This window comes from Pseudorca crassidens, chromosome 4 (assembly GCF_039906515.1).
Source record: "Pseudorca crassidens isolate mPseCra1 chromosome 4, mPseCra1.hap1, whole genome shotgun sequence".
Classification (NCBI taxonomy): Eukaryota; Metazoa; Chordata; class Mammalia; order Artiodactyla; family Delphinidae; genus Pseudorca; species Pseudorca crassidens.
Genome location: NC_090299.1, coordinates 109,998,286 through 110,024,654, shown reverse-complemented (window position 1 = coordinate 110,024,654; position 26,369 = coordinate 109,998,286). Strand labels below are relative to the sequence as shown.

Here is a 26,369-nt window from a genome sequence, read left to right as displayed (position 1 = left end):
CTCATGCTTGCCACACTTCAAATACACTGGCATCCTTTCAGTTTCTTGAACACACCGTGGTTTTTACAACCTTCAGATTTTCAAATATAATCTTCCCTCCATCTGTGACATTCTCCCCTACTACTTCCCACTCCCCCGTCCAATAGCTAATTTGTAACTATCCAATGATCTTTCAGGGACTCTGCTTAAGCTAATCCTTCAGAAAAGACTTCCCTGAAGACTCAGAATAGATTAAGGTCTCTCATATACACTCTTATAACAACCTGTACTTTTCCTTCACAGCACTCAGGACAACTGTAATTAAAAAAGTAATTATACAATGAATGACCGCTCTTCAATAGATGATAAGTACCATGCATGGCCAAGGAGTATATATAACTTGTTCACTATTCTGTTCCTAACACAAAACACAGTGTTTGGCAAATGAAGACATGATAAACATCTGTTGAATGAAAGAAGGAAATGTCAACTAATGAGAGCAAAAACTGGATTCAAATTACTTTAATATTCATTACAACACATGGAAGAGGGGTGGCATTTTGTTGAAGATCCATGTATTCATTCACTCATTTATTTATTAAACAACGATTATGCCAACGAAACATGTGCTAGCACTGCTTTAAGTATTTAGTGAACAAAACAAATAAAATCCCTGTCCTCACGGAGCTTACATCCTACTAGGGATGGACAATACTAACAAACATAAAATGGTACTGGTAAGAGGAAACCCACTGGGTAAAACGAATTGAGAATCAAGGGGAAAGTGGGTTGCAGTTTTAAATAGGAAGGTTAAGGTAGGCCCTTTTAAAAAGGTGACATTTGGGGCTTCCCTGGTGGCGCAGTGGTTGAGAGTCCGCCTGCCGATGCAGGGGACACGGGTTCGTGCCCCGGTCTGGGAAGATCCCACATGCTGCGGAGCAGCTGGGCCCGTGAGCCATGGCCGCTGAGCCTGCGCATCCGGAGCCTGTGCGAGGCCACAACAGTGAGAGGCCCGCATACCGCAAAAGAAAAAAAAAAAAAAGTGACATTTGAGCAAAGGCTTGAAAGAAATGAGAAAGTCGGTCATGCAAATATCTAGAGAAAGTGTTCCAGGCCCACTCCACTTGGGAGAAAAAGTCCTCCCAACAAAGGAATGTTCTTGGTGTGTTTCAGGAACAAAGCAGCCAATGTGCTACAGCACAGTGAGTGAGAAGGAGGGCAGCTGGAGAAGAACTCAGAGTGGTAAGCTGGGTGAATGGAGGTGGAAGAAGGTAGGCACAAAATTATATGGAAGACCCTAGGCCAGTGCTGTCCAATGGAAGTATAATATAAGCCACATGCATAACTTTAAATTTTCTAATAGCCACATTAGAAAAAAGGTGAAACAGAAATCAGGGAAATTAATTAATAATAAAAGTTAACATTTTATTACAGCTAATACCCCCAAATATATCATTCCAACGTGTTATCAATGTAAAAAAATTGAGATATTTTACTTTTTCTGGTACTAAGTCCTCAAAATCTAATGTGTATTTAATACACTCAGGTTGGATTAGCCACATTTGAAGTGTTCAATTGTGGATAACAAAATAGACAGCACAGCTGTAGGCCATTCTAAGGACTTTAGATTTAGAAAAATGGGGAGGTTTTGCAGAGTTTTGAGCATAGGAGTAACATGATTTAAGTTCTTAAAGGACCAGACTACTTGTTGAGAGTACACTGCAGAGAAATCTAGGTGAGGGATGGTAGTGGCTTGGAAGGTAGTTGCAGTGAAGTAGTGAGAAGAAGTCAGATTCTGGATTTATTTTGAGGGTAAAGCAGAAAGGATTTGTCAACCATTTAATGTGATGTGTGAGAAAAAGAGAGGGAGTCAAAGATATTCTGAGGTTCTGGTCTGAGCAATTGAAAGGATGCAGTAACCGTCAAATGAGATGGGGAAGACTCCAGGCGATGACCATCAGTTTGATTTTACACAAGTGTTAGGTTGCTGATTAGATATACAAGTGGAGATCTAGAATAGAGAGATGAGTTTAAGAATCTAAAGTTCAGGAGAGAGGTCCTGATTGTAGATAATTTTGAGAACCATTAAGATACAGACAACAGTCAAAGCCACAAAACTTGGATGAGATCACTAAAAGAGTGAATTTAGATACAACAGACATGAGGATGAAGGATGGAATCCTTGATTCTGAGACATTCCAAGGTAAGAAATTGGGAAGAAGAGGAGGAACCAGCAAAGTAATGTGAGAAGTGACAAGTGAGATAAAAAGAAAATTAAGAGAGTGAGACATCCTGAGAGCCATGAGAAGAAAATGTGGCAAGGAGAGAATGATAACCTTTGATTCTCCTTTTGGTTCCTTTAGTTTGTCTAACATAATGTTATTTCTGTCATACATGAAGATAGTGCCATTAATCTCTTTTCAGTAAAGATATACTTTTTAGTTTGCTCACTTAGCAGTTATCAAGGTCTGTTGTGATCTCTTGTCACCCCTATCTTTTAAGCAACAACTATCCCAAATAGGGAATGCTGGTCTCTACACTGAGCTTTCCTGTTACGAAGCTCAAAGAGAAGACTATGATGCTGTTAAAAAAAAAAAAAAAAAATCAATTAATCACTGGTCTAGGAGTTAAGCTTCAGTCTTCCTCTGCCACTTGGTTATATGAACTTGGCGACATATTTAAGAGAATCAGTTTCTTCCTCTGTAAAATGGGGGTGTTCCTGGCTGCTGCCTCCACCCAAAAATCCACCATAGTTAAATAACAATACGTATCACTGTACTTCAAAAACACAAAATAAAAAAATTTTAAGTATTGTACCCAAAAAGGGTTGTCATCCTAGCCAACAAATTAGACCTTATTAACTGCTGAGAAGGGTTGCTAGCAAGAAATATCACAGAACTAGCCTCCAAATGATAAACGTTAATCCAAACTGGACAACATCTGGAAGTTTAAGAATTGGAACTGCCTGCAACGATGTTCTCCGAAAGCACCAAGTAGTCTAAGTTTATGGTTGTAAGCCACTAAAATATACCACCTTTTCCATTCCAGATCTCTCTTCACGTATCAAACTCCTTTCCCCCCGCAGCCCACATCCCCAGCATCGGAGACAGAGCCAAGTCTCTGCCTCGGTCCCTACGGGTGGCTGGAAGGGTGTCAATGTATACCCCCTCCCACTCCCGTCCTAGGGTGGACAGCTCCAGAAAGGAGTGAAACCTCTGATAAGGTCGTTTTTAAGTAGCAACGACCCTCTAGAGAACTTAAGAGTCCAGAAAGAGTAGAGGCTTATCGAGCCCCCAGTGCAGACCCGCACCTAGGAGAGTCCGGCTTGCACTGTGCAGCCACAGAAGACCCGGCGCCAGAGCTATTTTCCCCGCAAGCCCAGACGACCCCTCGCTTTACCTCTACCGAGGCATCTTACAGCCGCCGCCATGTTGACCATTCCGGATTGTGTTGACGAAATTGGTCCCACGCTTCAACTTGGAAAGAATTTACAAAGTGTTCCTATCCGGAAACGGCGGAGGGGGAAGGGATTCGAAGGAGCAAGAGGAAAGGAGGTGGGACCAAAGTAAGCCTTCGAGCTGGCGCGGGAGGGCGCGCCGCGCGGGTGCCCCGTGGCTGTGTTCCCGTTAGTCCTGCGTGCTGTGCAGAGCCCAGTGTTTCCTGGTTCCGGTTCGACAGTTCAACCATCTTCAGGGAAACGTGCCCTTCCTGGAAAGTACGGTCCTGTTGGCGATGCTCCAACTATTTTATTCCTTTTTATTTTTTTCTTTTTGATTCTGCAAGTGTACTCAGAACGATCATTTTAAATTGTGAGAGTACCCAGGAGAGCATGAAAAACAGAAAATCTGAATAATCTCACCAGCTTCCACCGCCACGTTTCCAGCCTCGTAAAGACTTTTAAAAATTAACCAGGCTGTCCACTACCACCCAAGGGACGTGTCCCACTCACTAACAAACTCTTTTGAACTCATCGCAAGATCAGCGTGGTTTTCAGTTAATCTGAACATTAAGCAGTTCTACATTTTCCCGCTGCTGACAAACTGTGCCATTAGGATCAACTGAATAATAAAACTTGACAAATTTATATAACACTTCTAGTTTTAAAATGGCAGATCTAAGACCTACGCACAGGTTATTCTGACCGTGGCGGGGGCGGGGGCGGGGGGGAGAGAAAAAAAAATCAGTATCCTTTCCATTACGTCACAACTGTCGGTGTAGTTTATCTAAAACAAATCTGATCACGAATTATATCACTTCCCAGTTTAATATAAAACCCTCGCGTGTCTACCTCGAGCTCGCTTCTGGCCTCCGCCTACCTCCCTGGCCTCAACCCTCTGCCCGCAGCCCACCCCCATTCAACCCCATTCACACACACGGTTTCTCACCTCCAGGCCTTTGTTCACTCTGTCCCCTCTGGAACATCCTGTACCGTATCACCTCGGTAACTTTTTTTTTTTTTTTTTTAATTTAAGACTTCAACTCAGGGTTTATTCACTAATGAAGCCTCCCTCTTCCTTTCCCAGGCTGATTTATGGCCACCTCTTCCCGGTTTTGTACAAGGCTTACACCTGTTTTTGTTTATCTGTTTGTTTTATACAATTTTATTGAGTTATAATTCACATACCATACAATTCACCAGTCTAAATTGTACAGTTCAATGTGTTTTAGTATATTTATAGAGTTGTGTGACCATCACCACGTTATCTGTTTTTCTCAACTAATCATCTGAGCTCTTGGGAACAGAAATCATGTCTTACTCATTTTTGTAAACTCAGCACATACTACCTGCCTGGCACATAGGAGGCTCTCAACAAATATTTGTTGAATAAGTGAATATTATATGCACACATGAATTATTGACTCGATTAGAATGGCAAGCTTGCAAATTTGCTTCTATGAAGCTGCCCATAGGACTGGATCAAAGTAGGATTTTCATAAATGCTTTATTTTGTATTTGTATACTGTACTCATCTACATGAAGTATAAGATTTCTAATTTATTTGCCTGCCTTGCCAACACCTAAGCAGTTACTTCAAAAGTTCCACACCCATTTATGGCTGTTATACAAAAAAAAATTAGAAAAAACGGAATCTACCTTTATAACTTTCTTTCCTGTCTCCCTCCTTACCCTTCCTCCCTTCCTTTCACAAATACATGAGTGCCTGCCATGTGTCAAGCAGTGTGCTTGGCTATGCACAGATATGGTGAATAAAAGAGCCGTTGCTCTCATGATACTTAAAAATGAATTTCATGTAAGGGTAAATGCCAGAATTAGAGCAACTTCACTTAATTTATCTCAGACAAAAACCAAACATTCGGATTAGAGATTCTGGTCCTTAGACTCTACATCCCTTCCTTTTCGTAGTTGGGATCAGTTGGCCCCCATGTGTGTGCTTCTTTATGTCTCCTGTTATAGTAAGAGAATTTAAACATCCGATATTAGGATTTAGAGTAACATTTAATGTGCTTGTAGTAGTAGCTTTATTGAAGCAATGTCCTGTAGAGGTGCAGCTTACCTGATTGTCCACTTTGGGCACCAGAACTTGATAGCATTAGTCAGGTGGGGTCCAGAGTCCAGTTATCTATATATAATAATATATAAAGAGGTTATTTAGCTTGAGACTTGTAAAAACCACAAAAACGCACACTCTGAGATGGGAACTCCAAGCCTCTAAATATTTAACACACAATGAGGTTCTCATTAAAGAGAAGCAGTAGAGCGTTTTAGTTAAACAGTGGTGCTCTGGAGCAAAACTTCCCAGGTTTGAATCCCAGTATCATCACTTACTAGTTGTGTGACTAGGGGCAAGTTACTATACCTTTCTGGGCCTTAGTTTCCTCACCTGTGAGATAATTTACTGAGGTACTTACTACCATACCTGGCACAGAGTAAACACTCATTAAATGTTAAATGTTGTCATTACTAAGGAACCAGGGAGAGCTCTTAACCAGAGAGGTAAAATGAATACGCTGTTCTAGTAACCTTTCTTCCAATATCTGCTTAATTCTTAATATGATACATGCTATTCTTGTTCCTATATGTGCTAGGATGTCACCTTCTTTATATGAGAACTCATTAGTATTTTCAGAAAGTCTTTAGGCTGTGCTTATGTACTTCCTCAAAGTTCACTTTAAAGCAACTTTTCCCAATTGATTTCTAGGAAGGTTTTTACTCTCCAGGAGTCTTGGCATCATGCCAGCTGCCTGCTTGGCTGATTTCCTTGGGAAAAGTTTCTCAATATTTGCCCAACCTTATAGTTCTCTTGATCTGTGTTCTCTGCCTTTCTCAACTGTCTTCCAATTGAGCTGGAAACTCCTTTGCAAGAAGAGTCTCTTCCCATTTGTAGTTCAAGTTGAAAATGAGTACTCTGGACAAAAAACGGAACTCTGTGACATTTCCTACTTCATTAGTGTGCAACAGAATCACCCAGAAGACTTGTTAAAACTCAGATTGCTGTGCTCTACCCCCCAGAGTTTCTGATCCAGTGGGCCTGGGGCAGGGCTCATTAATTTGCATTTATAATAGGTTCCTGGGTGATGCTTATATACTAGTCTAGAGACCACACTTTAAAATCCACTTCCTATGTAATATCACGAAACATTTACATCCATACCTATCATTAACTTGGGGAGGAGTCGTTTTATTTAACAATTTTATACTTGATATAATATAAGCAATAAAAGCATGAATTTCCCCATGGGATATGTCTCTAGGACCAGACTCTACCCACTCTTATTTTCTCCTTTATACAGAAACTGCTATTCCACATCTGGATTTCAGCTCCAAAACTGTCCAGCTGTCAGCTGGAGAATTTTCAATGTCTGCCTGTCTACCTATCTGGATTTTAAGTATTACCAGCTCCTAGGTTCCCTTCCCTCCTTGTGCTTACTTTATACTCAGATTATTGTTTTAATAAAGAAATCACCATCTAGCATAATAATTTCTTAGAAGATTGAAAGTTTGGTGAAGAATTGAAACTCATTTTGTCTTGTCCTTTCCATATATGGGTGTTTCTCTGTCCAACAAACCCTAGGAGATTGTTTTAATTCCAGATTGAATTAGGAGGTTTAGAACTGTCCAGTGGAATGCTGGTAAATGTTTGACAACCAGCCTTCCAGTACAAAAGACACAAATTTATAGTATTTGCCAATCTCCATGGTGTAAACATTCCCAGAATAGGTGATTTCAAGCTGTCATACATCAAATCAACCAACTCACAAAATTCTGATAACATAGCACTTGGTTCTCACATGACTACAGCACTACTGGAAGTTTCTTAGTAAAAGCCTTTGGTTACTTTTAGAAGGCCTACACTAAACCAATTCATCCTAGAGCCACACTTCTCAAACTTTAATGTGAATACAAATCATCTGAGAATCTTATTAATATGTAGATTCTAATTTAGTAGGTCTGAGGTAGAGCCTGAGATTCTGATTTCTTGTTAGAAATCTGTTGGCTCCTAAGTGATACTGAGGCTGCTAGTCCGTGGACCACACTTTGAGTAGCAAGGCCCTAGAACACATCCTCGAGCAAAATTCATATTTCCATCATTAGTCCCAAACCAGAACCTTCTGAATAGGTCTCTTCCTAATACAGAGTATAAACTTAAGTGGATTCCCAAATTTCTAGGTACAAACTCCATGACCTCCATCACTCAGTGGAGATACTAGAAATATCACTAACTTCCTGCCCTGCCTACATCTGCTGCTGTTGGAAACTTTCCTCTCCCACATAAATAAAATTCCACAAGCCCCAGCTATTTGGATCAGTGGAAACCATCTGACTCAAGGAAAACCTGTTCATACTGTAGCCAGTGATCCGGCTTGAAAAGAGAAGCTGGGCCAGTCATCCTTCTCACAGAACTGGAATTGGGAAAATGAAGGGCTGAAACATTTAGGTGGGAGAACTCAAGCTGTAAGGTCATGGCATAGATTCAAGGCTAGAGAAGCCTTGAAAGGCAAGCTGGGGTTATTAGCAAGCAGAAATGATGCCTGAGTAGAGTCACATGAAGCCAGTCAGTTTCAAGAATAGAATGGAGTGAGGATGCCTTGGAAAGCAGAAATATCATGAAGAAGAAAGAGAGCTACCCGCCTCTGAGAGGAAGATAGCAAATGCTGCCTCAGTTCCTATTTCTGTCAAGCCTGCAGTATCACTGTTCCTCTCCCTACCTTCTTGTGAGATCCGTATCTACCATATATATCCCTACAACAACTCCTGTTTTCTTGAGCTATCACCAGTGAATGTCTTTATTTTCTAAACCAACAAAGACCTAATTAAAATCATGGGACTCTAGTTATTCTAGTGAAGATGCATGAATTGGCAGCTCTCTACCAGAATTAGTAGCAAAGCCTTAATCATGGAATCTCAGAGTTTGAAAAGTTAGATGTATAAACCCTCTCTGTGATACTCAAATTTCTGGTTACAGATGAAGGAACAGAGGTACTGAGAAGTTCAGTAACTTGCCCAATTAGTGCATAGTTGAGTTGGGATTTGAATCCAGGATGCCTGACTCCAGAGTCTATGTTTGTAACCAGCAGTATACATGTATCACACACATATTTCTTGCCGGACATTGTGCTAAGCATGTAGTAGCTTGCTTAATTAAAGATAAAGAAACTGAGGCTCCGAAAACTTAGTGAGTTGCCCAAGGCCACACAAGTAGTGTTCGAGCCTAACAACCCAGTCAGTGCATTTGACCACCACCCCCCCCCCCACCACCGCCTGCCTCCTGCTTCACTGCCACCCTGAAACTCTGGTGTTTATACATACATACACCTATGACTCAGTTTTCTTTTTCTTTCGGTACGCGGGCCTCTCACTGTTGCGGTCTCTCCCGTTGTGGAACACAGGCTCTGGACGCGCAGGCTCAGTGGCCATGGCTCACGGGCCCAGCCGCTCCGCGGCATGTGGGATCCTCCCGGACCGGGGCACGAACCCGCGTCCCCTGCATTGGCAGGCGGATTTCCAACCACTGCGCCACCAGGGAAGCCCTGACTCAATATTTTTCATGCCAATGTTTTACATTAGAAAATGGCCAGGTAATATCAGAGTGTGTGGAAGAAAGTAAATAACATGTAAGCACCTATACAGTATTTTTTTCTTCAAAGCCAAGGGTGGAAATCACAAGCACCAACAAAACACTAATTGGAGTTAGTTTTTCTTTATCTCTAATGCACGCAGAGGTAAAACTTGTTTGAAATATTTATCTAAAACATGGCAATGCATTTTTTTAATGTTATAAATCTGAGAAAAGTAACAATAGCAACAAAGCAATTCTCAGGAAGAGGTTTTATTTTTATAGAAGAGTGTGCAAACTCATGAGAGGAAGCAGTAAGGATTAAAAGGATGTGACTCTCGTCCTCCCTTCTGTGCTGTGTGGCTTTATTGTTTTGTTGACTTAGAAGTGAACTTGACATTTTGTTGTTGCACTCCTTTCAGGTCCTTTCTTTGAAATTAGGTCAGACAGAGGCTGAGTTCCTTTCCGAGGTCTGATTAGGGACTAATAAGGAGTTAATAATCTTCGTATTAAGATTAAGTAATTATTTCTTAGTTATTTTTATCTGAAAAATATTGAATCAAATACTCCAGTATTCACCCATGTACAGCAGCATCTCATCTTGGTCTAAATTATTTTATTCCGTCTAACAGTTTTGCTGTTGTTGCTACTGGGTTAGCCTTTTTCTTCTTCCCATGGTTATCAGGTGGAAGAGGTAGAACAGTGGTGGTGTTGGAGGGAATAGGGGATGGCATGGGAAGAAAAGAGGCTCAGAGTGGAGCGGGCTTTAACAATCAAGAAGCCAGAGGTTCAGTTCAGGTTTTCGTGGCATGGCCAACCCCAGCAAGCTGTGTTCCCACCCAGTGCCTCAGTTTTTCCATCTGAAAATAGGAATGACAACATTTTTGTGGCACTTGATTCTCCACTGCAGTTCCTCAGCTTCAGTGACACCTTGTGAATGTATGCTAAATAACTATGGATAATTGATAAGGGTTAATTTTTAATGGATAAATAATAGATGCTTTTCTGGCTCCTCTGGGACAGATGACAGAGCTCTAACCCAAGCAAAAAACAAACACAAAAACACAACAGGTCAAAGGGATATGCGGGGACCCAAGGGGTGGGAGTAATTAGCATTTCTGACCCATCAGGGAAAATAGATTGTATTTAGAAAAATAAATAGATTTCTCCAAAAATCAAAGGAAAATAATAATGGCTGGGCATAGAGATAAGAATGGAAATTTTATACTGAATAAAATTTCTTCTCAACTGTCATAATTTAGGTTCTAAGATATGTACTGGTAATTGCTTATCTTTCATTAGTTTGAACCATTATAACTGGCAGAAAACATGTGATTCTTCAAGAAGATACAAGAATGCATCGCTCTCCTGAACCCTCTCCGGGGCAGGGCTACAGAAGATTAGGGAGAGTAAGACACCCTAGTGCTCAAGGCTCCACTATAGGAAAAGGCCCAACCCCTTCCATGGCTGACCGTGAGGGTTGGGATTTCTGCAGGGTTACCACAATTCACCATTTACACAGCACACATAACGGATTCAGGAAGTAGTGGCTATGTTACGGGAGGGTTCCACTTAACCCAAGTGGTGTTCACCCTAAGATCCAGACACGTGTTGGATGGACAAAGGACCTGCAGTGTGTTTTGCATGGCTCTGAGGAGCAGTTCATCGTAAGGGAGGTGAGAGCATCTGAAGGGCACAGGACCAGTGTGAAGGGAAGGCAATTCTGGATGTGTTCTTCAGGGCCCTGTTTCTACATGCTGCCTTCCAAGGACGAGCGTTAGAATCTGGGCAGGGAGGCAAAAGAAAAATATATAAAAGACATTGCACTGAGACCTCTGGGGGACCTGTGAGCACAGAACTTCTTGTCTATGGGAACCAGGTAACAGGGGGGACATCAGAGAAACTCTTCAATGCCATGTGCATTGACACACTCAGGACAGCTTTGGTGGCTTTGGCACCTTTCTTACAGACAGTAACCAAAAGCAGCAGAAGAGGACAAAAAGTGCCGATGCCAGGCAGTAGCAAATGTGTTTGGGAACACCCAGCGAGAAGCTCCCTTGTTACGATCCTTACATCCATCCAGAACTTGGGAGAGCTTGCGAGCATTTTAGGGTGAAATATAGAACCAATAATTATTGGCCATGTCCTAAAGGCAGAGAAATACTGAAATTCTAGTTCACCCTCAGTCTGGAAAACACCAGCTGCGTGCAGAAAATGCTCTGAGAGTAAGACAAGCAAGTATGATTATATTTTTTTACAATAAGTTTGCGCAATTATTTACTAGGTTTCATTTAATGTTTAATTCTCCTAAATTTTCTTTGGCCAAAGATTAGCAGGGTTTTTTCCCTTGTACCTTTCTATAAAGTATATAATAAAATTTACAAAATAAAATATGACACACTGGACCATGTATCTTAACTTACTATTAACTGAATTAATACGAAATCCTGGTCTAATTTCCTAAATCTTATCAAGTTACCTATGACTATTTATCATATCTCTTATTCTATGAGAATTAAGTATCCTTCATAGTCTACAGTAAGAAAGCATTATCACAATTCATGGCAAAATCTGAATAAATTATGCTCACTGGCTAATCCTCCTTTGTCATTTATGTTGCCTCTTTCAAATAATTTAGTAGATTAGAAGGAAGCTTTATTTTTACAAAACTGTTCTGCCCTTATCATGTTGCCAAAAATCCACCTGCTACAAAAATGCTTCATTATCTTATACTCATTTTTCCTGACATTGTTTCTCCTTGCTATAATCTGCTAATTATTGATAATTTCTTATTTTAAAAGAATACTGTACTGGTTATACTCTATTTGCTACCAACTATATCCTTTCTTTATTCTGTCCACCCTGCTAAGTGTATCTTTGGTGACCGACTCTTTTATTTTTTTATTTTTTGGTTTTTTTGTTTTTGTGTTCCGCGGGTCTCTCACTGTTGTGGCCTCTCCCGTTGCGGAGCACAGGCTCCGGACGCGCAGGCTCAGCGGCCATGGCTCACGGGCCCAGCCGCTCCGTGGCATGTGGGATCTTCCCGGACCGGGGCACGAACCCGTGTCCCGTGCATCGGCAGGCAGACTCTCAACCACTGCGCCACCAGGGAAGCCCTCTATTATTATTAATAATGTTAAAATGAATATTTTCATCCATAGATTTTGCTAAGTATTTTTATTATTAAAAAAAATAGAGTTCTAGAAAAACAATTACTATACCAGAGAATAGGAACTATTTAAAGCATACATCTTAACTTTTTAAAAGTGGTAACATTTTATTTTTTGTGACAAAATTATTCTATTAAATCCAAATGAGGCAGAGGGTGTAAATTAAGAAGGGGCATTGAAAAGGAAATGAAGACATAAACAGATGGTTGAATAAAAACAGAAATAGAATTTGGAAACTAAGGAAATAATAACTAACCCTTATATAATACTTCATGGCTGGCCCTGTTCTAGGTGCTTTACATATAAAAGCATTTTATTTTATGACAGCCTATGAGTTGAGTACTAGTATATTATGCCCATTTTGTAGGTAAGGAGATTGAGGCATAGAGTGGTATTTAAAAACATACCCAAAGTCACAAAGCTAGTAAGTAAAGGGGGTGGCGACTGAACACAAGGTTTGGCTCCAGGCTATACTCTCAGCTATTATACTGTACTGCCATTGCAAGCATGTGTCAAACGTCTAATATGCATAATGCATTGTATGAGACATAACCAGAAAACTAAGAGCGTTTTGCTCACAAGAAATACGTATAACATTATACAAGGGAGAAACCTACTGCTAACTCACTATGGGAACAAATAAGAGAAAAAGACTAAGCCCAGGTGGGGAGAATCCCAGGTTTGGAATGAAAGTAGAACTTTCATTATTAACTTGAAGAATGTGTAGGTGTGGAAACTGATAAGGTGGTAAAAAATACTCAAAGGAGGCTGAATTTTAGGTAAATTGGTCATTAACAGCTGTCATCATTAAGTAATAAGCTTTGGGAAAATTAGCTTCAGATTAATGTATTTCAGTTAACCAAGTTTAGGCAACTGTTTTTGTTTTTGTTTGTTTAGATGGATTGGTTTCATATGAAAGCCTCCTTGAGCACTTACCCTGAAAACAAGTGAGAGTCTGAGGGTGAGATGGATATTAGTGGATCTCTGCCCTAGGGCTGTGGGTCAGCATCTCCAGAAGTGCTGGTTAAAATACACAATAGGCCCCACCCCTTTCAAATTCAGTAGGTCTAGCATGTGACAGGAGAATTTCCATTGTTCACAAGTTCCTAGGTGATGAGATACTGCTGCTGCCTGTAGGGGAAAACACTAGAAAGCCACCGCCCTAGAGGAATCTCAAACTAACTGGAAAGAAGGTTGGTATTTGGGAGGATTTCACCGCTGAGTTTGTAATGGAAGGTCAACAGGGGATTCTGCGTGGGGTTTGGCATTGCCAGGAGCCGAGACTGTCAGAGAGAATTCTGGGAAAGGAAGTGGCTTAGGAAGTTTGGAAACCAGGGAAGACTTGTGGGAGACCCACCAGAAAGAGCAGCTCTGGCCTGCTAAACTGAGTTGGTTTATCACTGTAATCCTTGGGGATTGAGGATTTTAATAAAGACGGGAGAAACTGTAATAATTTCATCACAAAACTCCTTTGACACTCATGAAAGTGAGTGATATCTGCCACATTCCATTAAAAATGAGAATAGAACTTAATGTAGCAGTACTAAAGAGCAATTATTTCTAAATGATCTTTTCCCAAACAAAAGTCTACAAGTGGGTTGCATCTTTGGTACAGGGGGATTTCTATTAGGCATTCTGTATTAGAAACTCAAGATAAATTTTTAATGCTGTAACAATATTTTTTAAAAAGCACTTCAATTTTTTCTTCGCTTCTGGTCGTAACTAATTGCCTAGGAGGGGAATACAGTTGATTTTTCTCGGCAGATTTTGACATTTAAAATAATTCATAAGCCCAAAGGGTAGGAATTTTCATTACTAAGGTTTACTTTTAGTAAATCAAATCACTGTTTTGTATAATGTTATCCAGCAGGATTTGTTCCATATTAAGAATCAAAAGAATATTGTAAGTGGGTATTAATAATATCTCAAATATATTTAAATTTTAGTAAGGAAGTAAAGTCAGCACAATAATAATATACATTTATCAGTGATTATACTGAGACATAACACTGGCAAATATTTCAGAGGCAGATAAAGCTAAGAAAAAGAGTTTGGAATAGAAAAAAAACAAAAACAAATCATTTAAGAACATTTGTTTATCCAAATAGAACTATGAAACAATAGGGATTTTGTATCTATTAGTCGAAGGCTGTAATTCAACATTGGTGTCAGCCAACCACCTGTGTTAGTGCTTAGACTGGGATAGGTACCAGGCATAACTGGCACCCACCAAGAGTGGACTGTGCTCTAAGAGTTGCATGCCACAAAGAAAAATTTTTATTTCCACAACGGTTTGTAAATGCAACTGTGAATGCCTAATTCACATGAACAATAGATGGAAAGGAAAATGCTGTTCAGAACACAAAAGATCTAGAGAGGTAAATATCCAAAGCCAAAGAAATTTAATAAAAATTCATATGAACATCAAAGGAAGTAGGGGAAAAAACTCATTTGTGCATACAAACAAGTTTCCCTCTATAGCTACTAGCTTAGTCCCAAAAAACTACAGGAAAAGACTCAATAAAAATGTAATAAGGGAAAAAAAGAAAGGAAAATAGATTTAGTAAAAACTGACCTACTGCCAAAACCTTAATTTTCCCTTTCTTTTTTCAAAGTGTATCCATCAATACCATTTTTTTTAGTAAGAACAATTCCAACTCAATTTTAAAATGTGAAATTCAATAAAATATAGCAAAGAAATCTCAGTATTTCAGATCCATTTTAACTTTATTCATTCTATCCCTCTCTCTCTCTCTTCCCAGGCATAGAACACAGAGAAATTATTTTTTGGCACTGGAGAAGACGTGAGTTTGTATATTTAAAGACTGTAAAGACTTACTAATGATGACCATAACATTTCTTATAGATAAGTTATAACCAAGATGCTAAGCTGTACCTGCAGTAAGTAGATATTTCTTATTTGGCTTACTCTTTCATCTTTTCCTGTCAAGCATTTACTACAGCAAATGACCCACTTATTTACTGCCATGGGAAAAGAAGCATTGCAGTACTACCTCTTTGTTCTGGGGAGACAACAGGGCTCAGGGGGCCAAACAGTAGTCTGGGGACACAGAGTCAATGAACTTTAACCTGTCTTTGCCATTTCTTACCTTCGGGATCTTAAGCAAAGTATTTACTCATCCATCCATTCATTCATTTAATAACTTTTTTAAAACTCAGGTAATAGCACCAGAAGAGTAGTCATGAGGAAAACCTAATTAAATAATATCAAAGAGTTTTGTCAACATAAAATGCTTATTTAATAATTCTTTTAGAAATTGAAATACTAGAAGCAAACCATTATATATAGAATGGATAAACAACAAGGTCCTACTGTATAGCACAGGGAAATATATCCAATATCCTGTGATAAACCATAATGGAGGGACTTCCCTGGTGGCGCAGTGGTTAAGAATCCACCTGCCAATGCACAGGACACAGGTTCGAGCCCTGGTCCTGGAAGATTCCACGTGCCGTGGAGTAACAAAGCCTGTGCGCCACAACCACTGAGCCTGTGCTCTAGAGCCCGCAAGCCACAACTACTGAAGCCCAAGCGCCTAGAGCCTGTGCTCCGCAACAAGAGAAGCCACCACGATGAAGAGTAGCCCCGGCTCGCCACAACTAGAGAAAGCCCTTGCGCAACAACGAAGAACCAACGCAGCCAAAAATAAATAAATTTATTTTAAAAAAAGAAAGTAAATGGGATTCTCTGGTGGCGCAGTGGTTGAGAGTCCGCCTCCCAATGCAGGGGACACGGGTTCGTACCCTGGTCCGCGAAGATCCCACTTGCCGCGGAGCGGCTGTGCCCGTGAGCCATGGCCGCTGAGCCTGCGCGTCCGGAACCTGTGCTCCGCAATGGGAGAGGTCACAACAGTGAGAGGCCCGCGTACCACAAAAATAAATAAATAAATAAAATTAAAAAAAGAAAGTATGTTTTTTTTCAGCCTGAGAATCATACCCATTGCCTGAAGTATCTGGATGTCTGGATTACTTTTATAACAAAAGTAATATAATAATTCTAAGGTGTGTAAAGTAAAAATGGAAGGCTCTCTCCAGTAATCCCACTCCCTAGGAATAACCACTGTTAGCATGTTTATTCATCCAGCACTTTTTTTCCTATGCACTAAATTATAGTAGGTGACCCAAGAGAGTAGAAATTTCCAAAGTACTGGGAAATTGGAGAGTTAAACCTCCTCTATAATTGGTGAAAGCCCAAGAGAATCTTGTTACCCAAAGACTGCCAACACTGTGTGCCTCTCCCAGTTGATCAGTGGTCTGTTGAATTTCCTTCTCACTCTAGTGTTTAAGTAGCAGGGTACAGGAACATATCTCTCTCTCCAACCCCTCCACAGTCCTACTGATGTCCATAAAAGTAAGAGTTGAAAACTTCAAAACAATCACAGTATCAAAATTTTGTCTTCACTCTTCACAGGGCTTTAGCTTGTCCTGTTAGTGATTGCTAGACTTGAACTTCATGATACCACATATTGGATATTTCCAGCAAGGAGGCCTTTAGTATATCCCCTTTCCCAGTTTATACTCTCATTTGGATCTGAGAGACCCTCATAATTCTGGCCAAACATGCATGTGAAAAACAGGCTAATGTTTATTCCTTCAATGCGTTTTTTTGAACACCTGCTTTAGGTCAGTGAATATTTAAGAAGGAATACCCTGAGAGGATATCAAGGCCAAACTTCTTATTTTATAGGTAAAAAATTGAGGTCCAAGAGGTGAAAAGATTCTTCCAAAATTACACATCTGGCTGGTTAAGCAGTCAACTCAGGACCTGGGTCTGTACCCAGGTTAGGGTACTATAGCAGGGAAAGAAGCTTCCAGGAGACATTAACTCCCAAAGAAAGCAAAATGAAATTTGAAAAAACAGATAAAATTTTAAGATAAATATACAAAATACAACATGATTAGTTGCTTAACAATCCTTTATGACTTCCAAGAAATTACTACTGAGAGCAGGAAAAACAAAGCAATGTACAATAGACATCAAAGGCAAGATTAACAAATTAGTCTTCTTTCTGAGTAAGACATTCTATATGCCCCATGTGAACTGCTCATAAGATGTTTTCAATCAAAAGACTTTCCAGCAGCCAGAACAAAACCCAGTATTAAATTCTAGGAGTATATGCAGAGCCTGTTGCATTTTTTAAGCGTCATGGATCAGGCTCTTTTCTCAATTATATGAAAAACTGATGCCGATATATTTCTGTTCTAATGCTTTCTTTGCTTTATGCCACAGCTTAGTCTGCAAATGTATAATCATAGAAATAAAAGTATAATAGAAATAAGAGCTGATAGAGATTTTAATACACATCTTGAATGACCTTACTGAATTTACTTACCTGATTTTGATATTGTTGTACTCCCTGAGTGACACACATCCAGTTCACAAACACTCAGGATGTAAACATAGGCTGTTAGACAACCATCTTTTTTTTTTTTTAATATGGTGCCTTTCTTGCCACTCCTTTTCTTTTCTTTTTAGTTTATTTATTTATTTATTTATTGGCTGCGTTGGGTCTTCATTGATGCACGCAGGCTTTGTCTAGTTGCGGCCAGCGGGCTTCTCATTGCGGTGGTTTCCCTTTCTTGCACGGCACAGGCTCTAGGTGTGCAGATTTCAGTACTTTTGGCTCGCAGACTCAGTAGTTGTGGCGCACGGGCTTAGTTGCTCCACGGCATGTGGGATCTTCCCAGACGAGGGCTTGAACCCGTGTCCCCTACATTGGCAGGTGGATTTTTAACCACTGCGCCACCAGGGAAGTCCCAGACAACTATCTTAAAAATAAATTTTTGGAAAGAAATTTTTTTGTTAGTTGGGAGCTGGTCTTAGGTGAGACATACGGAAAAGAAAGAGATTTTAAAAATGTGTTTATCATTGGCTGATTTGCAGTTTGCCTTTCAGAATGACAAGCAGCTAAGTGCATGAGACTTATGTACTTGTGAGACTTATAAGACTTAGTCTTATGTGACTTAGACATATACAAGACTACTGAAGACTTTTGAAGGTAATACATTTTAAGATCTTTCATATTTACTTCACTTTTAGTTTGTCATTCCCATCTAATCCTTCTATTAGAAAACTCTCTCATATAAGGGGTTAATGTCCAAAATATCTAAAGAACTCGTACAACTCAATAGAGAAACAACCTCCCTCTGATTAAAAAATGGGCAGGGGATCTGAATAGACATTTTTCCAAAGAAGACATATAGATGAACAACAGGTATATGAAAAGGTGCTCAACATCACTAATCATCAGGAAAATGCAAATCAAAACCATTTTCATACTTGTTAGAATGTCTACTATCAAAAAGACAAGAAATGACAAGTGTTGGCAAGGATATGGAGAAAAAGGAACCCTTGTGCACGATTGATAGGAATGTAAGTTGGTGCAGCCACTGCGGGAAACAGTATGGAAGTTCCTCCAAAAAACTGAAAATAGGACTACTATACGATCCAGCAATTCCACCTCTGGGTATTTATTTGAAGGAAATAAAAATACAAACTCAAAAAGATATCTGCACCCATGTTCATTGCAGCATTATTTAGAGTAGTCAGGACATGGAAAGAATGTAAGTGTCCATAGATGGATGAATGGTTAAGGAAGATGTGAGGATATACATATACACAAAATGGAATACTATTACCCATAAAGAAAAAGGAAATCCAGCCATTTAGGACAACATTATGTTAAGTGAAATAAGTTAGACAGAGAAAGACAAACACCATAAGATCTCACTTATATGTGGAATCTAAGAAGAAAAAATAAAACCCCCAAATTCAGAGACACAAAGAACAGATTGGTTTCCAGAGGTGGGGAGTAAGGGGTGAGGCAAAATGGGTGAAGGTGGTCAAAATGTACAAATTTCCAGTTATAACATAAATAAGTCCTGGGTTTGTAATGTGTAATATGGTGACTATAGTTAATAATACTGTATTGTATATTTGAAAGTGCTAAAAGAGGAGATCTTAAAAGTTCTCATCACAAGAAAAAAGAAAAATTTGTAACTATGTGTGATGATGGATGCTAACTAGACTTATTGTGGTGATTATCTAGCTATATATATATGTGTGTGTGTGTATATAAAATCATTATGTTGTACACCTGAAACTAATGTTTTATGTCAATTATATCTCAATTAAAAACTCTCGGATGATTTCTATTCATTTATCTTGATTTCAAGTAATTGTACCTGCCCCATTTGTTTCACTGATATAAATCGTATTCCACAAAACTTCATTAGAATGAAAAGTCAGATCATTGTTCTATTCATTTAATACTATAATAGCCCCCTAACTCTCCAAAATTTTGATAATTGGTGCTAATTCATTGACATAGACAATTGGGTAAGTGTTCTCACTCTCATGCAGTCTTCAAAATATAGTTCATTAGAGAGCTCTCTTTGGATTCAGGGCAATTATTTAGACCTATAGAGTCTGTCTCCTGGGTTCCTCTAGCTCCTGTGCTTCAGGAAGCACTCTCTGCGTTAGTAGTTGCTAAAAAGTCTGGATTCTAAAGGATGAAATGTTTTGTCCTACTAGATAACCACACAATCTATATTAATTTGCTACACAAGTGTTTAGTGAAAAATATTTCTACAATAGAGGTTGTGATTCAGAAATTTCGACATAATTAAAATCTCATTTAAACGTAAATATAAATAGCCTTATGAAATAATGTATAGCATTAAGATGTAGAAGAATCATGTTCTAAAGGTTAGAATGCTTGTATTTGAGATCTAGATCTGCCGCATATAAGCAGATCTTGTGAGTTTAAAGATGTCATTTGGCATCTCTGGGTTTTCTTATCTACTAAAAATGACAGTTGTGACATAACTCTGATTTTTTCAAAACAATGTGGTTTTAAAGATCAAATGAGCTGCTAGTACATCAAAAAGTTTTGTAAATTGTAAACTGCTCTACAAAATCAGAACTATAGTAATAAAATATTTGTTTAAAAATGCAAAGTAGTATTTCATTTTTCTTCTTTCACTAAAATTAGAAAAAACTGGTGAGGTTTAGAATGGCATTATATTTTTTGCCTTAATTCATCTTGTTGGATCTTTGCTACACAATTCAGATAATGATTTTTATTGTCTCATCCGATTTTAATGAGGCAACATTGTTTATAATAGACAGCATGCATACATTCACCATGAAGAATTTTAACCAGCTTCTGTAATATATTATGTGTTAAGGGAGGATGGGGGAGAGAAACACACTAGGTACAGATTTTTCACTTTACTAATAAAACATTTCCTAAATATCTTCTGGAGAAAATATACAGAAGGTGTATATATACCTTCTGTATATTTGTAGTGGTTGAGAGTCCGCCTGCCGATGCAGGGGACACTGGTTCGTGCCCCGGCCCGGGAAGATCCCACATGCTGTGGAGTGGCTGGGCCCATGAGCCATGGCCGCTAAGCCTGTGCGTCCAGAGCCTGTGCTCCACCACGGGAGAGGCCACAACAGTGAGAGGCCCGCGTACCGCAAAAAAAAAAAAAAAAAAGAAAATATACAGAAGGCTATTCTACCAGAAGTTAAGAATTGCCAACTTGCAGTACAGAAAAACTTTAAAAAATAAAAATGAAAAGAAACGAAACTTGAAAGATAATCAAAGAAAGCCTCCAGGGAAGTCTTTTCTCCAGTCAAGAAGGATATGCTCAAAGCTTGCTTAAGTAAAGGGAGGAGGGAGCTATTAGAACAATAAGAATTGTTGATAGGAAAGAACATAAGAATGGTGCCAAGGGAGTGAAAAAGGCAAGGAAGATGAAGCACAAAAGCACGAGTGTTCTTAAGGGAAAAAGAAGTTGAAAAATGCTTACAAAAAGAGAGAAAGGTAATGAGTTAGGGAACTTGAGACCTCCCTGAGGTTACACGTTAAAGAAAGAGTTATTTAGGTCTGTGTCTATCTCCACCACTAGATTCTTAGCTCCTTAAAGCAAGATGACATACTTTATTCATACTTGTGTCTCCCAGAGCAGCTGACTCAGTTCCTTGCTCATAGAAGGTACTCAAAGGGTACTGAGTTGAACCGGAGTAAAAGTTGCCTGCACTGCCGTTTAGATGCTGGCTATGAAACACAGTGATAGGCACATAGAAAGACAAAGCTCAGTAAGTATATGCTGGCTCATTATTTATTATACAAATTCTTAGTGAGCACCATGTACTAGGAAGGCTCTGAGGATAGAGCAATGAGTCATATGTACTTGGATTCTGTTTTGCTTTACAAAAATATAACCTCGATCTTCCAAGTTCAGCATTAGAAGAATTTCCAGATGATCAGGAGACGGTTAGACCGCATGGCCCTGCCTGTTTCCCCTGCCTTTCCATGGCCATTGGAGTCTTTAAACTGATTGCCATTGAGACAGCCATGCTGAGGGTGGAGGATGGGGTGAAGAGTCTCCTTTTGGCAGTCTGGTCCAAGCAAGGACAAATGACCCCTTCATTTTCTGTAATCCAGCTAAAATAGTTTATTAAAGATTGGAGGATAACAAAAGGTAAATAAAGCTAAATAACAGCATGAATTTGGAAAATCTGGGTTGAAGGTATACCTTGCCTCCAAAGCTCATGTGTTAACCTGGAGTGGAAAAAAGACAAAAAACACAAACAGGTCTTATCTGTGTCCGTCCTTCTTGTTTCCCACATGGGGGATCAGGGAGCCATCTTTTTTTTTTTTTTGCGGTACGCGGGCCTCTCACTGTTGCGGCCTCTCCCGTTGTGGAGCACAGGCTCCGGACGCGCAGGCTCAGCGGCCATGGCTCACGGGCCCAGCCGCTCCGTGGCATGTGGGATCTTCCCGGACCGGAGCACGAACCCGTGTCCCCTGCATCGGCATCCACTGTATCCCCTGCATCTCAACCACTGCGCCACCAGGGAAGCCCAGGGTGCCATCTTTAATATTAATTATGAAGAGTACATTTCCAAACATTCTGACTCCCTGATCTTTGGAGATCAAATTTCATTTCATATCTGTTTTGGGCGCACCCACTCAATCAAACTTTCCTGTCTGAGACCTAGCTTCTTGCCTTGACAATTATCAACAAGAAAAGCCTGGCCCTTCAGACTGTACCACAACATAATAAGCTGAATATTCTCTCAAGAGATACATACAGTGCAGTATAATGAGAAAGTTAGTCCATACAGTGAGGGTACTATATGCTCTAGAGTCTTCTTTCATTCCTAATTAGGGAAATGTGCTCTATATCTTTTAAAATAATAACAATAGAAAGCTAAAAGTTTGTTAATTGTGTCCATATATCCCACCAAATTCCATACGCATGTCACACACAAAGAAACAATACTCTGTATGTACACAAGTCCAAAATTTGAATCCTGAACACTTTGGCTCAAAGTACTCTGAAGGGAAGGGGACTGTAGGGAAAAGATAGAGGGGGAAAGGAAGCTACTCTTCTCAAATTCCCCCTAGTGCTAGTATAGTTCCAGCAACACACAAATACCTCATGTGTCTTAGTAACAGTTCTAGGAATTCAGCTCATTTTATAGGTGTGGAAAACAAAATACCAAGGATCTAAGTGAGGAAGTCTATTCATGCTCAGCTTATAATTATTGTGCTAAATTAGACTGAATTGAGCTTCATGTCATCACTCAATAGATATTTACTGTGAATTTATTAGGTACAAGCATTACAATATAACATAGTAGAAACATAGTTGCATACGTTCTCTGTCCTCAAATTACTTCCACTCTAGTAATGGAGGAAAAAAACACTCCACTAATGAGGAGGTCATTCATAGCCACTGAAATAGTATTTCATATGACAATAGTCGGGGAGTGAAAGCAACCATCTAGTCATTTAAAAGATGAATGGCTGGTGAGGAAAAATAAGCAATGAACATGTAATAGAATACTCCCTGGATGTGTTAGTTCAGGTTAAAAATCCTCAAGTTCCTTTAAAAATTGAATTTGCTCAGTTACATTGAGTCATTTATTCAGAGACAGCCTGAAGGTAGGGACATTAATTAGAACCAATTGTAGTGGATCCAAATCTAACACAGATCTCCACTTTAAAAGGCAGGGGAAGGAGGGACTGCAGAACAGCCTCTTGTTTCCAGAAAAGAATTGTTCCAGAAAGATCAGAAAGGAAAGGCAATTATGAAGAGAAGCTGAATCAGAAGGTAAGAAAAGAATTGAACAGAAAGAGAATGGCTACTCTAAGAAGTAATACAAACTACATCTGACAGTATATTGTTGTGGCTAAGTATATGCACTTATACATCAAAAAGACCTGGATTTGGATCCTGGCTCCCTTGAAGAAAGTTACTTGATATCTTTGAGCCTCAGGTTTCTCATCTGTAAAATGGGGAAAATAATACCTCTTAATATGGCAATTGTAAAGGTTAAATAACCAAATGCAAATAAAATGTCTGGGACATCGTGTGCTCTCAGTTGGTAGAATAATAATTATGATTATTTGGTAATTTAAGCAGACTGTGTCCTTGAATTTAGTGAAGAGTTGGTAATCCACTCAATGGAATGTTAAGCAATCTTTAAAACACATTCTACAATAGCAATCCTTAATTAGTATGTACCCCCTCATGGGTGAGGGCATTTTGAGAATTTGTAGGGAAGGATTTTGGACATCATAATCACATGAGTAGCAGTGGGAAGTGATATTTTGGATTAGTGGACAGGGGCTGGAGATGCTAGATGTTCTGAAATCCTCGGGAAAGTTCTGCACTTAAAAGGATGCATGCCCTTGCATCCTATGTGATTTTCGTATGTCCCTCTAGACATTCATGTAGGTAAAAAATCCATGTATATGATCTGAACCGAGACCTCAACTCCATTTTACCTAAAGCATAAATTGTTTTTTTCATGGTTTTTAATATAACTTTTCTAGGACTGCAGTTATTATGTAAATAACAGAAAGAACGTATTTTGTTTTGCTTGGAATTTTACCCAGAGCAGTTCATCATCTTGGTAAAATCATGTGACTCCTGCCAGTGTCACTCCTATGACAAATCACCACGTCTGTCTATCAGTCTGCTTTTGTAGTCACGACATTTGCATTCAAACTACAGGAGAAAGACAAATATCATATGATTTCACTCCTATGTGGAATAGAAAACAAACAAATAAACAAAACCAAAAATGAAACAAGTCAAAACCAAACAACAACAAACATGCAGATACAGAGAACAGAGTAATGGATACGAGAGGGGAAGAGGGGGGGAAGGGAAGGCGAAATGGGTAAAAGGGATCAACCGTATGGTGACAGACAGAAACTGTATTTTTGGTGGTGAGTACACTGTAGTGTATACACAAGCAGAAATATAACTTTGTATACATGAAACTTATACAGTATTATAAACTAGTGTTACCGAAATAAAAAATAAATTAAAAAAAACAAAGCTACTTATAGGTACAAACATCTAACTTTTTCACTCTGCCTTCCAATGAAGTCATGCCTGAGCATCTCATATATTATTTCATTATAAATTGCTTTGCTTTTAATTATCCTATACATCACAGCTAAGGCATTATCTTTCTTATAAATTGTTTATGTATATACAATATATTATCTATGCATGTCATCTAAGGATAATAAAGTATTACAAAATATTTGCTATGAAAGGGGAGTGTTGGGTTTGATGGGGTTGAGAACTGTGCTCTAGGATTATATTTAATGTCATGAAAATATATTAACAATATAGAATCAAGTGAAAAAAGTAGATTCAAAGCATTACCTATGGATTGACCCCATTTTTATAAACAAAAAACAAACAAAATTTACAAAAACTCACACTCCCTTTCCCGTAACATCTTATGGGATCACAGCAACCCAACTGAAGAGGTCTATGTGCTCTATAGTTCTACAGAACTTTGACCAAATAATTGTTTAATTTCAATTAGGGAATTATAGAATTGTATTGTTTTGAGTTCCCAGGAATCAGATGGGAACGAAATATGGATTCTGATCTTGGCTTTATTTTTTAAGCCAAGTCATTTAACTCTTAAAGGTCTATTTTTTAATCTGAAAAACTTTAAGATACATGATCAATAACACAAGATTTCCAGCTTTCTAGTTCAATGATTCTAAAGCAAATGTTTGCTGATTATAGGTTCAGGTAGTGTTTCCCCAGCTATGCTCTACTTGGAGACATTTATGGATGTTAAGTAAATAGAGTTCTGTGGTCAATATATCAGAGAAAACACTGGGGTAAATGAAGTAAAACATGTTTCTGTAGGTAGGACTTTTCAATTTTTTTGTTAAACTTAAGAATATTGTGAGTTTTCAAGAGAAGTACAGTGTGTAGCATTTCCTGTATATATTTGACCACAGAATCTCCTTGGTCCCTATACCCTGAGAATCTCAAGGAAATAGTGTTCTGCATAGCAGGTGTTGGGACACACTAATTTAGGATGATATATATTTTAATATATTTTACAGAAGTTTTTATTTTCAAAAGACTGACTCCCCATGGTTAATTTTCAGAAATTATAACAAGCAATAGGAAAAAGTTTTGTGTAGTGATTGTCTTAAAGATGTCGAAATTAGAACTTTTAAGTTCAGGTTAATAGAAGGAAGGAACCGAAAAGGTTAACAAAAGAACACAAATTGTAATGTGAGATGAGCATGAGTCATTTTAGAGCTGAAAGGTGACATAGAGGCTCTCTACACATCAAACGATTGATCTAGGGCTTACCTGGTGGCACAGTGGTTGAGAGTCCGCCTGCCGATGCAGGGGACGCGGGTTCGTGCCCCGGTCCGGGAAGATCCCACATGCCGCGGAGCGGCTGGGCCCGTGAGCCATGGCCGCTGAGCCTGCGCGTCCAGAGCCTGTGCTCTGCAACGGGAGAGGCCACAGCAGTGAGAGGCCCGCGTACCGCAAAAAAAAAAAAAAAAAAAAAAAGATTGATCTATTTCAAAAACAAAAATCTGTCCAAGAAAAAAACAAAACAAACCAGATTTGGTGTGTCCATTCAGTCAAAATAGTTAAATCTGAAAGTTGTTTATAGAAAAACTGCACAGTGTAGATACAGAAGGAATGTAATATTATATATGGAAAGTCGATAGGAAGAAATTAGATTATTTGAAATATTAGAAATATTGTGCTTTCTTGGTTATTTTGGGGGATTAGGCCACCAATATAGACAACCTAAATTCAAAAGTGGAGAATAATTCTAGAAAAAACACAAATAACAAGATTATCCCTGACGCAGAAA

General features: G+C 39.1%; 1 protein-coding gene across 8 annotated transcripts in view; it reads right to left on the bottom strand.

Annotated features, from left to right (window-relative positions):
• MRPL1 (mitochondrial ribosomal protein L1) overlaps positions 1–26,369 on the bottom strand; it is a 93,198-nt gene that overhangs the window by 55,856 nt on the left and 10,973 nt on the right. For 2 of the 8 annotated variants that reach the window (XR_010943094.1, XM_067736343.1), the window contains exon 1: positions 3,379–3,596. Coding sequence is in view for 4 of the 8 variants with exons in the window: in XM_067736343.1 (XP_067592444.1) it covers positions 3,379–3,418 (40 nt within the window). In the remaining 4 variants the exon portion in view is untranslated. Of the gene's footprint in view, positions 1–3,289; positions 3,597–5,495; positions 5,562–26,369 lie in introns of those variants that run through there. The other 6 variants (XR_010943093.1, XR_010943095.1, XM_067736339.1 and 3 more) reach the window with 6 other exon arrangements.